Raw genomic sequence first — 15,128 nt, forward strand, 5'->3', positions numbered from 1 at the left:
CTAGAAGCCAGAGCCACCTCAACTGGCTCCTCTCAATGTGGAGGAGAAGCGTTTCTACTCCTAGCTCTCCGCGGGTGACCGAGCTTCTCCCCCTGTCTCTAAGGGAGAAACCAGCCACCCTACAGAGGAAGCTCATTTCAGCCGCTTGTATTCGGTCATGACCCAGAGCTCGTTACCATAGGTGAGTATTGGAACAAAGATAAATTGAGAGCTTTGCTTTTAGGCTCAGCTCTCTTTTCACCACGACAGACCAATACAGCGACCGCATAACTACGGACACTGCACCAATTCGCCTGTCAATCTCACACTTCTGTCTTCCCTCACTCGTGATCAAGACCCCAAGATATTTATACTCCTCCCCCAGGGGCAAGGACACTCCACCTACCAAGAGATGGCAAACTACCTTTCTCCGGTTGAGAATCATAACCTCAGATTTAGCCGTGCTGACCCTCATCTCAGCCACTTCACACTCGGCCACAAACCGCCCGATGCATGCTGGAGGTCGTGGCTCGATGAAGCCAACAGGACAACATCATCTACAAACAGCAGAGAGGAAATCCTGTGGTTTTTAAACCAGACCCACTCCGGCCCCTGGCTACACCTAGAAATTCTGTCCATAAAAACTATGAACAGAAACGGTGATAAAGGGAAGCCCTGCTGGAGTCCAGCAAGCACCAGGAACAGGTCTGACTTACTACTGGCTATGCGAACCAAGCTCTTGCTCCGGTCATACAGAGACTGGACAGCCCTCAGTAATGCTCTCCGGACCCCATACTCCCATAGGATACCACGGGGGACGCGGTCAAACGTCTTCTCCAAATCCACAAAACACATATGGACTGGATGAGCGAACTCCCACAATCCCTCCAGCACCCTAAAGAGGAAGATGTAGAGCTGGTCCACTGTTCCACGACTATGACGGAAACCGCACTGTTGTTCCTGGATCTGAGGTTCGACTATCGGACAGACTCTCTTTTCCAGTACCCTGGCATAGACTTTTCGAGGGAGGCTGAGGAGTGTGATTCCCCGGTAGTTGGAACACACCCTCCGGTCCCCCTTCTTAAAAAGGGGAACCACCACTCCTGTCTGCCAGTCCAGTGGTACAGTTCCAGACTGCCACGGGATGCTGCAGAGATGTGTCAACCAAGACACTCACACAGCATCCAGACTTGAGGTACTTGGGGCGGAATTCCTCACCTCCCGGAGCCTTGCCACTGAGGATCTCATTGACTACCTCAGTGACTTCAGTTTGGGTGATAGACAGCCTTACCCCAAAGTCCTCATTCTCTGCTTCCTCAAAAGAAGGCGTGTCAGTGGGATTGTGGAGATCCTCGAAGTATTCTTTCCACCGCCCGACAATGTCCCCAGTCCAGTCAACAGCTCCCCACCTGCATTGAAACTGGTGCCTGTAGAGAACTGCTTTCCCCAACCTGAGGCCCCACACAGTTTGCCAGAATCTCTTCGAGGCTAATCGATAGTCCTTCATCATGGCCTCACTGAACTCTTTCCAGGACCGAGTTTTTGCCTCCACGACAGTTTGTGCTGAAGCTCGTTTAGACTGCCGGTACCCGATGGCTGCCTCTGGAGGCACACAAACGAGCCAGGGCTGGTAGGACTCTTTCTTCAGCTTGACGGCATCCCTTACTACTGGTGTCCACCACCAGGTTCGGGGGTGACCGCCGCAACAGGCACTAGACACCTTGCGACCACAGCTCCGAGCAGCAGCAGAGACAATGGAAGTGGAAAACCTGGTCCACTTGGATTAGATGTCCCGAGCCTCCCTTGGTACCTGTTTGAAGTTCTCCCGGATGCGGGAGTTAAGGACCTCCCTAACGAAAGGCTCAGCCAGACGTTCCCAGCAGCCGCTCACAGTGCATTTGGGTCTCTCAAGTCTTTCCGGCCTCCATTCCCGTTAGCAAATTCAACTCACCACCAGGTGGTGATCGGTTGACAGCTCTGCCCCTCTCTTTACCTGAGTGTCCAAGACACAAGGCCGAAGGTTGCCTGAAACGACTACAAAATTGATCACTGACTTCCTGCCTATGGTGCCCTAATGCCACGTGCATTGATTGACACCCTTGTGCTCGAACATGGTGTACATTATGGACAAACTATGATGAGCACAGAAAGCCAATTACAAAATACCGCTCAGGTTCAGATCAGGGAGGCCATTCCTACCAATCATGCCCCTCCAGGTGCCACTGTCATTGCCCAGGTAGGTATTGAAGTCCCCCAGGAGGACAATGGAGTCCCCCGTTGGGACACTTTCCAGTACCCCATCGAGAGACACCAAGAAGGCAGGGTACTCCAAACTGCTAATAATAATAATAATAATGGATTAGATTTATCTGCGCTTTTCCAGACGCTCAAAGCGCTTACATTGTGTCCATTATTCATTCACTCCTCATTCATACTTGGTGATGGTAAGCTACTGTTGTAGCCACAGCTGCCCTGGGGCAGACTGACAGAAGCTGACCATCACCGGGACATTCATGCACATCCACACACCAGTGGAGCCACACTGGAGGCAAGGAGGGTGAAGTGTCTTGCCCAAGGACACAACGACAGTTGGCTGGGGGAGCGGGGATCGAACCGCCAACATTTCGATCATTGGACAACCTGCTCAACCGCCTGAGCCACTGCCGCCCCTGTTCGGCCCGTAAGCCAACTCTGACCACAGTCAGAGACCTGCCCCCCACCCGAAGGCAAAGGGACATGACCCTCTCGTCCACCGGGGTGAACTCCAACACTTGGTAGCTGAGATGGGGGCTCACAAGTAAGTCCACACCAGCCCGCCGGCTCTCACCATGAGCAACTCTAGAGCGGTAGAGAGTCCAGCCCCTTTCTAAGAACTGAGTTTCAGAGTCCAGGCTATGTGTAGAGGTAAGTCCGACTGAATCTAGACGATATCTCTCAACCTCTCGCACAAGCTCAGTTCCCTTCTCTCCCAGAGATAGGTGACATTCCATGTCCCAAAAGCCAAGTTCCATGACAGGGGTTTGGGCCGCCGAGGCACCTGCCTTCGATTGCCATCCAAACCACATTGCAGGTGGTGGGCCCATTGGAGAGTGGTCCCACGTAGATCCTTGGGCTGAGCCTGACCGGGGCCCTATTCTTTTTAAGTTTAATAAATAAATCTCAATACGCATGCACACCAAATCAGTGACTCGTGACGTCTTTTTAACAATGAGTTATCAGGGAAGATTTCGTATTCAAGACAAAGAAAAGTCTTAGAAACAAAGACAAATCATATTCAAAGCAGACATGTAAAACGTAAAATTAAATGTTGCATCCGTTTTTTTTGCAAAGTTGTGCACACAATACATGACAGTTATATTACCCCATAAAAGTCTCTGTCTTTCTATGACTGAAGCAGGCAGAAGCCAAAGGAACTTGATTGGCAAGAACCCGAAGTTTCTTTGCTCAGCAACGACACAAATTTCTCTGACATTGTCAGCTTGCCCTGCAGCGACACAAACATAGATGTGCACCCTCCACACATCATAGTCTCATCATCATTCTGCATTTGTGTCCCTAAACAAGAGCCCTTCATCTCCATAATTACAGTATAATTTGGCTATAAAATGATTTCCCTCAATAACTTCTGCATGAATAACCTCAATAAAAACAACTCGACAGAGAAACACTCCAAAATACACTAAGGATGCACATTCCGTAGACATAGATGTATGCTCACCAGAACACACAGACAGGCATAAAGGAAAGCTCATAATGCGGTATATTGATCATTCACTTTTTTTGTTTGTTTGTCTTTTTCCTCAGGTGCTCTTCAAAAGCAAACAGCTCCATGAACTCTGTCACAGACACTACAACACCACCTCTGGCTTTTAAATGTGGTGCTAATTTAGTGAAAGAATGTGCTGTCACTTTTGGGATAAGGGGACTTTAATTGCCTCATCATCGCCACCTCATCTGTGCCTGACGCATTGCCTAAAAACATTCATGACACTCACAATAGGAGACCAATTTTAGAAAATTTTCACAGTAGCCTGGGTACGTCAAAGCTTTCTGCCATGTCCCAGAGCCCTGAAAATAATCTCGCCGAAATCATTATGACAGATTTGACCCTCTGGCCCTCTGAGAGTGCTGGTGTGCGTCCGCAAATCTTGTGCACTGCTGAGTGTCTATTCAGTGATCAGGATTTTTCTCAAATGGAATATCAGGTTTAATTAAGAAGTAGAAATAAAATCATATAAAGCTGTTCTGATTAGGATTTAGTCTCCTATTTGACAAACTGTGAAAAATGTAAGCTTTTCATCACATTTTCAATGCAGTAAACTTCATTTTGTGCTGCCTTCGTCTTTTGTTTTTAATTAGAAAAAAAACATGTGACACTTTACAGACAAACAATGTTTAGTTTTAAATTAGTAGTTAACAAACTTATTTTCACATTTCCTTTTTAAGACATTTTCATTTGACATTTAGTCAATCCTCCTGCATCTTAAAAATATACCACTCAACAGAACAGTAAACATAAGGACTTTTCTTTTGGTTTTGGCTCTGCAAAAATTCGTGCGATGTTTTTTTTATTGATTTTTCTAACTCCTGAGAAACGAGCAACATTTCTAAGAAAAGGTGAACTCCTCATAAAACTTTGCACTCACACTGTGTTTGAATATAAATGAAACAGCAGAAGACTACTATTTTCCTTTATGGTTTATTAACCAAAACACTATATTTTTCCGATGGAAATACAGGGAACTGAAATTGATTCACTGGATTTTTATTTTCCCCCATGCACTTGAAGATGTTTCACCCTCAAGACGAGTTTCAACTCAATTGTGGTTGGTTTTGGACCTTAAATCCTGTTAATTGATTCTAAATATTGACAGAAATGTCTATAAGGCTAAAAGATTATGGTTGTAGCAAAGTATTTTATATCAATTGATGCGGATTTTAGAGCGTTCCCTAACACACTTACCTGTAAAGTATTCTAGTAAGCAATATATCTAACCCAACTAGGCTGTAAAAAAAAAAATTATTTGTTCTTTACACCGCTAGTTGAATAGACTGCTTTATATTTGAGCTTGTGTTATTTTGACTTATTAGACATTTTTTAAACCACAGAAAATGGTAAGAAAATAGGAAAAAATATCTCATTTAGGTCAGTCAGTCCTTTCCTTTTTAAAAACAAATCACAATCAAAGAAACTTTTCCGATCATCCTTGTGTGTTTTCCTTACGTATACATATAGGCAGCTGTCCAGACCACTGGTTGTCTTGGAGACAAATTCGAACTGATGAGCCTATGAGACGGAATCCAGGCAGACATTGATACACAACTGTGTCACGGTATCCAAAGTTCTCCCCAATCACCTGGCCGTTCACAATGCCTTCTGGGATTCCACAGTGACCAGCTGAAAGACACAAAAGAAAGTCAGTTTTTGGCTTCAATATAACTTGAATTTACCTTTGTATTTAGTTGTTGTTTTTTTTTTTCATTTGACATATTTATGTTAAGGTATATGACTTATTATTTGTCCCAAATCGAAGATTAAAACTTAAGTATCATTCAAGGGAATTTTCAGATTGCATTACTGTTGGAAAGGTTCAGTGAAAGGTCTTTGTAAACACGTTTCAGCCCTCCACTTTCAAAACCCTTGCATTTACACGTAGCTGCATGAGGTTCAACGACCATTTCGCACAAGGAACATCATGAAAGTGGAACGTACGATTGTCGTGCGTGTGGTAAATGTATCGTGCAGCATTTGTAAAAACGAACTGAAGATGCACAGGTGATGGTGTCGTATGGTGTCCTAACGCCGCACTCTAGTCATTAGTGAGATGTGCTTGCTGGCTCTTTAGTGACCACGCACACATAACGCACCCACTGGGTGTGCAGGTGACACGTAGGTGCCTGTAGGACATCTGTAAAATGCCCCCACACTTCCTTCTTAAATTATTCTTTGCTATGACCTGTTGCCCTCAGCATAAACACTTTTACTCTGTGGGCTCATTGAGTGGTCTAGAATCTTGATATTTTTGGCGGCCCGCCTGTATGCCCTGTACAAGTTTGACCATTTTTTACCCCCAAACAGCCTCTAATCAACCTGTATGGGCACAACTTAAACCATAACAAGTCAGTAAACACATTTCTTTTACCTAAAATAAAAATAGACAACACTTTTTTTTTCTTTTTAGAAGCAGCCTTAATACAACCAAACAGCTATCAAGTCCCCTTAGCTCTGTGATTAGATTCATTCAGAGATCTGATTGATGCACAGCCCTGACGCGAGACGCTTTAAAGCCATTTCACAAAGTCAAAAGGGAATGTGTATTTTCTGCTCACAGAGATTTTTGGATTGAGTATTGATTTTGTTCTTTGCAGTAGATAAAACCTTCAGTGCACCCCTGATGTCAGCAAATGCTAACGATTTAAACACTGTCAGAGAGGTAGGACCGAACAAGAAGAGAAAAGGTTGCCTCATATTAACGTTGTCATTTGACATTGTATTCTGGCCTTTGATTACTACAGCTAAACTGCATTTTATCAGTTGGAACACACACAATGAGATCTTGAATGTTGCAGACAACAGCGGAATACATTAGTTGACGATGAGGAGTTAAATCTTTATAGTTCGCAGCAAAATATAACGGTTTTTAAAGTCACGTCTTACTTTAAACTCCACGTTTTCTGAGCACAAAGTTATTATTACCATAAGATTTAAATTTGGCAACCTTCTCTAAATAATTCTTCCCATGACTGAAAATAGCTGAATAGTGTTTATGTGTTTACACACAAATGCAAAACAAGCACGGTAAAGCCAATTTAGATTTGAAAGATAACAGGAGCTGCAATGAAGCGGAGATGCTGTTTATAGCAATCTTTGACAGAATCCTGTCTCCTCATCAACTTAGGGTAAGTTTCATTGAACTCTGCTTTTATAAACCACATCTCATTTCCACTTCATCTTCTGAAGTATTCTGGGACATGCTGCTTCCACCAAGGCTTCGTCGAAAACTGAAGATATCGTGTCACAACATCTTCTACCTCTGGCTGGCACACTGACAGAAGAAAGTTATGGTTTCTGTTTGGTTGCTACAAGAAATCGACGGTTCAAAATGAATTTAGTGACTGCACAGCTGAAGCTTGCCTATGATAGTTTTGCTTGAGAGGTGGACGAGGTCAGAAGGGAGCAGCTGTGCCGCCAGACATAAGGTGTAGGGCACAGACCTCCCTTTGGTACCTGTCCTCATTAGATTGACTTGAAAAATCACACCGCTCCTGCTCCATCTCTAATGGGGGTATATTTCAAGCCAGAGTTTATATGTGTGTGTGTGTGCCTTGAATTTCACAAAATTACACACTGTGTTCAGACTTCATGTAATTACAAATAGACAAGCATTTCTGTCCATACACACCTAAACATCGTGTTTCTGTTCCACTCCAAAGCCCAGATGACAGGCACTCTCGGACAGCTGAGCCCACCAGCATGAAGCCGGGATCGCAGGTAAAAATGGCTGTAGCACCAAATGTCGTCTGAGTACCAATCTTCTTCCCGTTGGGTAGAGAAGGCAGCTCACCGCAGGATATGACTGTAACACATGACCCAACACAAGCAATTTAAAAGCAGTTTAGCCCCATGTTAGGCTGAGTGGCTGCTAGAGCTCATTGGTTTTTCCGTTTTTATTTATTTATTTATTTTTTAAGAAATGCAGCCAATCCTGAGGAGCTATTTATCAGGCAAGTAACCAATCAGGCAGGACAAAAGTACAAACATGCTGGATAAAGCTTGGGGGGGAAAAAAAACCTAAAGGAATGTTCACATCGCCCTCTGCAACGCACATTCAAAGAAAAGTCTATGCAAACTTGCTCAAATACGGCGTTCAGGGTTCTGCATTCAAAACTGTCACATTCAGGCGTTGCTACACCATTTCTCCCACCATTTCGGGCTCTATGTACAAACGCAAGACCCCTTAACGTACATTGAAAGTTAAAGCGGGTTGAACTTTGACCAATCAGGGACTCTGATTTGATAGTGACGTATGAATGGTGTCCCTTTTCATTCAAGCAAGTGCCAACCATTTGAAAAACCGATCACAGAGGAAAATAATCAATAATTGTGGTTTCTGCCGGAATTATATGACACCAAGCTTTTCATTTATTACAATTGAGCTGTGAAAGAAAAAGCCAGGAGCAACATTCACAAATTTTACACCACTTCAACATTTCACATTAGGCTTCTTCTAACTGTAGCTGGTGGACATGCACTAGTAGAAAAAGTAAAAGCAACCCCTCCCTGCTTGTCCAGTGTGAACACCATGGGTTCTTTAACACATGACACTGTCATGTCTCGTCAGTCCTATCTTATGTCCTGAGTTGTGCACTTTTGGTCTATGTCTGTCACATGTGTTGTCTCGTGTTGCACTTCCTGTTTATTTTGAAACACTAATTCTCCTCTCGTTTCAGGCCTTGTTACTTCCTGCCCTTGTCTGTTCCCTACAGGTGTGACTGTTTAATCTTCCCTGACTGTTTCCACCTGTGTTTCCCTTCCTCATGTCTGAAATAATCTGAGTCTCCCTTTGTCCTGTGCCAGTTTGTTTGGTTGTATCCTGTGCCATAGCCATAGCCATAGCCATAGCCATAGCCATAGCAAGCAGATTAAAGCTCTTAAATTCTGCTTCTGAGTCCAGCACTGAGTTCTGTCCTGAGACACATGTTCGCTGTGTACATAGCTTTAGAATTTTTCAGATCAGTTAAAAGAAATAATAGACTCTGGCAGTCTTTGATTTGAGAACTCTTAAAATAAAAACTCAGTCATTTTCTTGGTTTCTTTTTAATGTGGCGAATGTTGTCAGCTATGTGAACAGAGCCATGTTCCGAGTCACCGTCATAAAGCTGCTCTTCCACGATGCTAAATTGAAGATTGGCTCCTTTGCAAGTACACCCATCAGTTTGCACGAAGGTGTGTCTCAGTGATAAGATGCTTTCACACAGTCATACACTATTTTACACACAATACTGTGTGGCACACACAACTTTACAAACAGAACTGAGTATGGCTTCAAAATCTATAGCAATTACTGTTTAGAAATGTATTAAAAGACTCCTCTGATGTATAATTTAATTTAATTTTCTTATACGTAAAATAAACCTAATCCTTTTTTTTACACCTCGTTGGCCATGATTTTAAACAGATATGCCAACAGTTATAGAAGAAAGGCTTACAGATTCCTTCCTTAGCTGATTTTAGCGAGGGGATTACACAGCAACCAAATTGTTCCAATCTTTTGTTTTAAATTGAGAACCAGATTTTTATCAACAAAAGAAAAAGAAAAAAAAAACACAATAGGGGGGGGATTTTATAGGTTTATTTCTTCCAACTCTCTTTCAAGAAACAAATTCAACTCTTTTTGACAATAATTATATTTTATTAATCTAATTTGATTTGTTTGTACTGTATTTGAAACTGTAAATATGCCTTTCTATGATTATGATTAATAACACTGTCAAGAAGATACTTTATTTTCTAATCAAAGTATGACTTAATATCGACAATAGGTTTGAAATAACAGTATATTTGTTAGCATTTAATTATATTAGTCCAATGTTTAAAATGCTTGAATCCAATTAAATCAAATCAAACAATTTGCACTATTACAGTACAATATCACAGTATCGTATGTACTAATCACTTACCTTGGCAGTGGGGCCTCTCGTTCTTCCAGCTCCAAATCCCATTGGGTAAGCACTGGATGTGGGCAGGGCCTAACCTGTAGTACCCTGGATCACAGGTAAACACAATGCGAGTTTTATACTCGTAATGTGAGCCATTGACAATCCTCCAGCGGCCGTGCTCCAGGGAAAATGACCCGATGCTTGGGCATACCACAACTGCAGAAACAAAAGAAAATATAGTTTTGTAAATGTGATAAATAATATTAATACAATCAAGTTTCAGAAAAATCCTGGCTGTGAAAACATACAATGCCATTAAGGATTTGTGATTTTGAAAAGAAGATGCTTTCTGTCACCAACCAGAACATCTTGGAATCTTATTGTGGTTGCTCCATGTTCCATCCGGCTGACAGATGGCTGACGTCACTTCTTTACTAGAGAGTCTGTAGCCGTCGTTACAAAAATAGGAAACTCTTGTTCCTACTGAGTAGTCAGATGCTAGAACAGCCCCGTTTATGGGAGCCTTGGGTGGGCCACAGGAGACAGCTGAAAAATGACAACGCACAAAAAGATACACACACACAAATTATAAATTATCTTTGCCACATCCCCAAGTTATGTGTGAAATGTGTTATGTGTGTGCTTCTGCTTCAGAAAGGAAGATTAGACTATGTGTTACAAATGGTGCGAACAACTTTCTGATATGCCATCATTTAGAAATTTTAGATGACTTTTTGTTTGTTTTTTGTTAACTAATCATATAGAAGACATTATGAGTTAATCCTTTAACTCCAGAAATATTGCCAGCATCACTTAAATAACAAACCATCTTTGACATACTGGAACTCTTTTTGTAATCAACGTGAATCATCGGATTCTGACGCTTTGCATGTTGGCTTTACACCGATATGCTCACGTAAAGTCGCTTTTCTCCACACCACAATCAGCAGATTTAAGTGCAAACACTTTACGACTTTAAAGTGTTGCATATCAGCAAAAGGCTACTTTTCTCCGCTTGAGAATCCGCTGTAATTACATTAATTGTGTAAACAATTGAAGAGACACGGTAGTCAAGCTTTTGGGTTCCTTCTTGTACCTTTAAAAGGGGGAAAAAAAATAACCTACAATGCTGTCAAAGTAAAACGAGTGTAAATCATTTTAATTCAAGACTACACTTTTATTTTTTATTTTTTTTACAATTTTTTGTTTTAATTCTTTTAAAAAAGTATAACATTTAACAATCATTCTTTTACTCACAACATAACAGGCAGTGGAGTAGAGTTATATTGAACTGTAATTGTTGGTGCTTCTAATGTTACATTTTTTTAGCAGTTAGAAATGTTTGCTTCAAAACCCACTTGTCTTTTAGTCTAGTAGTAGTTTGTTGTCCTTCTCACGAAGGGGTCATTTCTTAAACATCACACAGGATATTCTCAAACCAAACCAAACCTTGGCATGCAGGTACAGACGAGTCCCAGGCATGGTAACCCAGTGGTGTACGCCGGCAGGTTCCTGTGGCGTTGCCTATAAGACGATAACCACGGTCGCAGGCCCACCGCACAACGCTGTTAACGTGACCCCCACTTTGGGAGGAAATGGAGCCGTGGAGTGGGGAGTCTGGGGTGGAGCAGTACATGGCTGCAACACAAAGAAGAATTTAAAAAATATTTTAAAAATGACATAGATGTATATACAGATAGAATCTATACAGCAGCTCTGCAACGTAAGGGGAAAAATGTGTTGTAGTTCTGGAGACATATTTTTTCTTTGTGGGGGTGGTTAAGTTTCTTTTAGGAAAAAATAGCTTGTTAATATGCCTATGATAACTGAATAAGTGAAAGTAGCCACAGGTTTGCAAATTGCATTAGAAATGCGATCATCAGAAGATTCTGGAAACGTTTTGGTCCATTTACTGATTTATCTGAATGGACAATGAGCTCTTTTACATGCACATCAAATATGTGGTCATTATCCAATTACTCGAGATGTCAAATTTTTCAAGTGACCACTTAAACGGGATAATCATAAGTCCTTCATCCCACAACAATAGTTATCCATTAATAAGAAATTAGATTAAACTCAGGCAGATCTAGTTTGTTGTTTTTCATCTGTCTTTGAGTAAAGGAAACACATGACACGGATGACCCAAAGTAATGTTTCTTTTCTGAGTCAACTGCTGTTTTCTTACATTTACTTGACGGGCCTTACATAACCAGAACAAACGCTACAAAATTGACCAGAAACAAGTCTGCAAAAAGATCGTATTTTGAATGTTCAATTGTCATCAGTGGTTACTTCCAGCACTTTGTGAAAAAAGAAGTGTTTTGAATGAGCAGAACATGTATTTCTGGTTAGTCTGTTTGCATTCACAGAGAAGTCAGACATATTATTAAAAAACGTACTTAATTAAAAAGTTGGCTAAAGGTCGTGTCACACAGGCATCCGTACATTTCGTGGATAGTTCACTGATGAAAATTGGTCGTACATGAACATAGGTTGAAAAGAAGTGAGAAAAGTATTGGTCTTGACATGAAATTTTCACGGATCTATCATGAATTAAACTACGTTAAAACCACAGAAGAAGTACGAATAAACAAGGCAAAGAACACGTAAATAAATGCAAAAGACAAACCTGGCTCAAAATCCGTGTGTCACTAACATATTTTTAACGAGATATGAGCACCATATCTCCATATAAAAGGTATAGATCGGGGGTACATGTGTGAAAAGTCCATTAGACATATGTGAAACGGTCGTAGGAAGCCACTTGCGTCTCGCAAAGATCGCGCACAATTTTCTAGATTTCGCAATAAGACCGAATTTCAGATGTGGAAAATGTGCAAAATGAATGTAGTAGCTGTGTGACATTGCCTTAATGTAGAGAAAGCATTTCCTGGTACTGATGGCCTATCAAAAGTAAAAATGTTTTCTAGAATCCTTTTCATGACTTTAAGTGCCAACCGAAGAACAAATATTTTTACCCAAGACCCATTTCTGGTAGCAAACTGTATATAATTAAAAACTACAAATCTCTCTCGGTAGAATTGAATTTTCAGTGAGCCCTGCTACAGCAGATGTCAGACACTACCATTGGACACACCACTCACAAAGTTATCAATGGCTCAAAGCCATTTTAGAAAATTATCTTCCAAGAAGAAGTAGTAATTCTCTTTTTCAGACAATATCAGAGTCTTTCGGGGACAGTCGTGCTGGAGCTGCCAACACCCTGGCAATAAGTTAAAGTGTCTGCCCCAGAGTACAAATTATTCACATCCCTGTATCTGTAGATCTGGATCCACTCCTATGCAATAATGTCAATATGCCACTAGTAATTCTTACTTAATGTTTCTCAGTCGAACCTTCTGAAGGATACATCAAACTCCAACTCTATGGGCAGCAGCTCAAAAGAAAGGAGTGAACCAGCCTTATTTCTTAGAGATACATGTGTTTCACTGTCCCTAAAGTTTATTGTTGGCCTCAGATTTGAGGTGAGTGTGCTTGAACTAACAAAAGACAATGTGACTTAAAGGTTAGCGGAGCAGCTTCAGATGTTTTCTTCTTTGGCTAAAAAACACAGAGCATTTTCCAGGGAGGTTTTGTACAGTTTAGCAAAAGGAATAACACTCTTTGACACTGTTTATTTGTGAATGAAATATATGTTTAAGCCGCACACAGACAAAGCAGCCAGTTGACAGATCTAATCTAGATCCATTTCCCTGCGGTGACTTTAGCGCCATTGACATTAAACCACTGAATTCAGTCATACTTCAATTCTCTTTAAAATGAAACAGATACCTCAGCTAGCTGTAATGAGAGTGATAACGAAGAGCTGTTGCTTCCACATGGGCTTTAAACATAGTCTTCATAATTAAAATCATTACACATAATGATTGCTCTCTGGAGAAAATGTGCAGACATTGGCCTGATTTAGCTAAAACGGTTATTTATAAGCATCCACTGTGCAATAAACAGTTTTTGCAGAAGTGCAATTTAATCATAGCCACCAAAGAATGTTACAGTGTTTTAAGAGACTTTTCTCTTCATCATTTAATCATCATGGAGTGGATGTACTTCAAAGGTTAAAGAGGGAGTCTTCTGATAAGAGGTTGTTGAGTGAAAAAAAGCAAACTGATGAATTGTCCAACTAACTCTAAACAATTACAAATAAATCATTTGAAAAAAATCTCTAAAGCCTCATTACTTAAAAATGTGACATTTTCCTTTGCAAGCTCAGGTGGACATGTGTACCTGTCAAGTTTTCAGAATAGGATCTAAAGAGTTAACTGATCCAGCAAACTGCTTTGGGAGACAGACAGAAGTTTAACAAGAAAGTAGAGGGACAATCAATTTATGCGATTGAAAAATACATGGATATATAGTTGTAATTTTTTATCAACACTGAACAATGTCAATGCACTTTTAGAGTCTTCTGTCTGTCTCTATTTTACATGCACTGTATTGTAAAGTAGTAAAAAGTAAAGTTGGGATACATACTTTGGTACTCACCAACATAGCGAATTCTGAAGCCTTTCTTGTTGGTGCCATGGTCTGAAGACCAGCGGACCAAAAACTGGTGACTGGAGGTTGTGATGTTGAACGGTGTTGGCAGGTCACCGCTCAGTGTTGCCAGAGTTGGGCTGTTGGGAGTGGGACCTGTGGTGGTAAAACAAAAGAGAAAAAAGGCAAAATATAGACAGCTAGACTACATAGTTGTGTTAATAAATTCATCCTTTAACACAGGAGTTTAGCTCCATCCTTGGCATTCTTACAATCAATGTAACTCTTTAACCGTTCACGCAATTAATATAATTCAAGCAGATTCTGAGAAAAGCAGCCTTAGCATTAGCACAATGGTCCAAAGCTGATATGCAAAGACACCTCGCGTCAGAATCAGTTGATTGACAGTGACTGCACAAACGGTTGAGGAGTTAGGCGCGGTTTGTTCTCCAAAACAATTTATAATTGCTTGGGTTGCATTGGTCGCACGATCATCGGAAGGGAATCACTCCAAACGCTGTGAAATATGACACAAGCTGATGACGCATATCACGCCTTTTAACCTGTACTATTTCAAGCGGTTAGTAAACGCAATGCCGGACCAAACTCGATCCAGAAAATTGCCGTTTCCACGTTCTGAGATTTTGCAGACAAGGGCGCTATTACAACATTCTAAATACCAGGGGGGTGGACATTATTTCATTCTGACTTAGGTACAAAAAAATAAAAAACATTTTCCCTGCATGTTTACTTTCTTATGCAACTATAACTTCAGCTGTGTTTGAGTAAGATATGGAGCAGGTAGAAACTCATTTCAAATGTAACTTTTTATCTAAAGTACCAGTATGTAGTATGTTGAGGCTTTTGAAATGCAAAAAAAACTGTTTTACAAACTTTAGATACATAAAAAGATATCTATATATCACTATAAATAAAATACCAAACCACTAAAAGGCTGGAGACAATAGGCCTAAAAAGTAAACGTCACTCAG

The 15,128-nt window shown here is 41.0% G+C and overlaps 2 protein-coding genes across 7 annotated transcripts in view; one reads left to right on the forward strand and one right to left on the reverse strand.

Annotated features, from left to right (window-relative positions):
• Positions 1–15,128, forward strand: part of LOC110015877 — a 755,614-nt gene that overhangs the window by 269,575 nt on the left and 470,911 nt on the right. The gene's annotated exons all lie outside the window — the stretch shown is intronic.
• The window catches only part of csmd3 (CUB and Sushi multiple domains 3), a 478,616-nt gene that overhangs the window by 36,826 nt on the left and 426,662 nt on the right, over positions 1–15,128 (reverse strand). For 3 of the 4 annotated variants that reach the window (XM_023959656.1, XM_023959655.1, XM_023959653.1), the window contains 6 exons: positions 14,134–14,292; positions 11,089–11,277; positions 10,000–10,185; positions 9,661–9,855; positions 7,383–7,556; positions 5,204–5,377 (listed from right to left, as the gene is read on the reverse strand). In XM_023959656.1, coding sequence (XP_023815424.1) covers positions 5,204–5,377; positions 7,383–7,556; positions 9,661–9,855; positions 10,000–10,185; positions 11,089–11,277; positions 14,134–14,292 — 1,077 coding nt within the window. The remainder of the gene's footprint in view (positions 1–5,203; positions 5,378–7,382; positions 7,557–9,660; positions 9,856–9,999; positions 10,186–11,088; positions 11,278–14,133; positions 14,293–15,128) is intronic. The other variant, XM_023959654.1, reaches the window with a different exon arrangement.

Source organism: Oryzias latipes, chromosome 11, assembly GCF_002234675.1.
Source record: "Oryzias latipes chromosome 11, ASM223467v1".
Classification (NCBI taxonomy): domain Eukaryota; kingdom Metazoa; phylum Chordata; class Actinopteri; order Beloniformes; family Adrianichthyidae; genus Oryzias; species Oryzias latipes.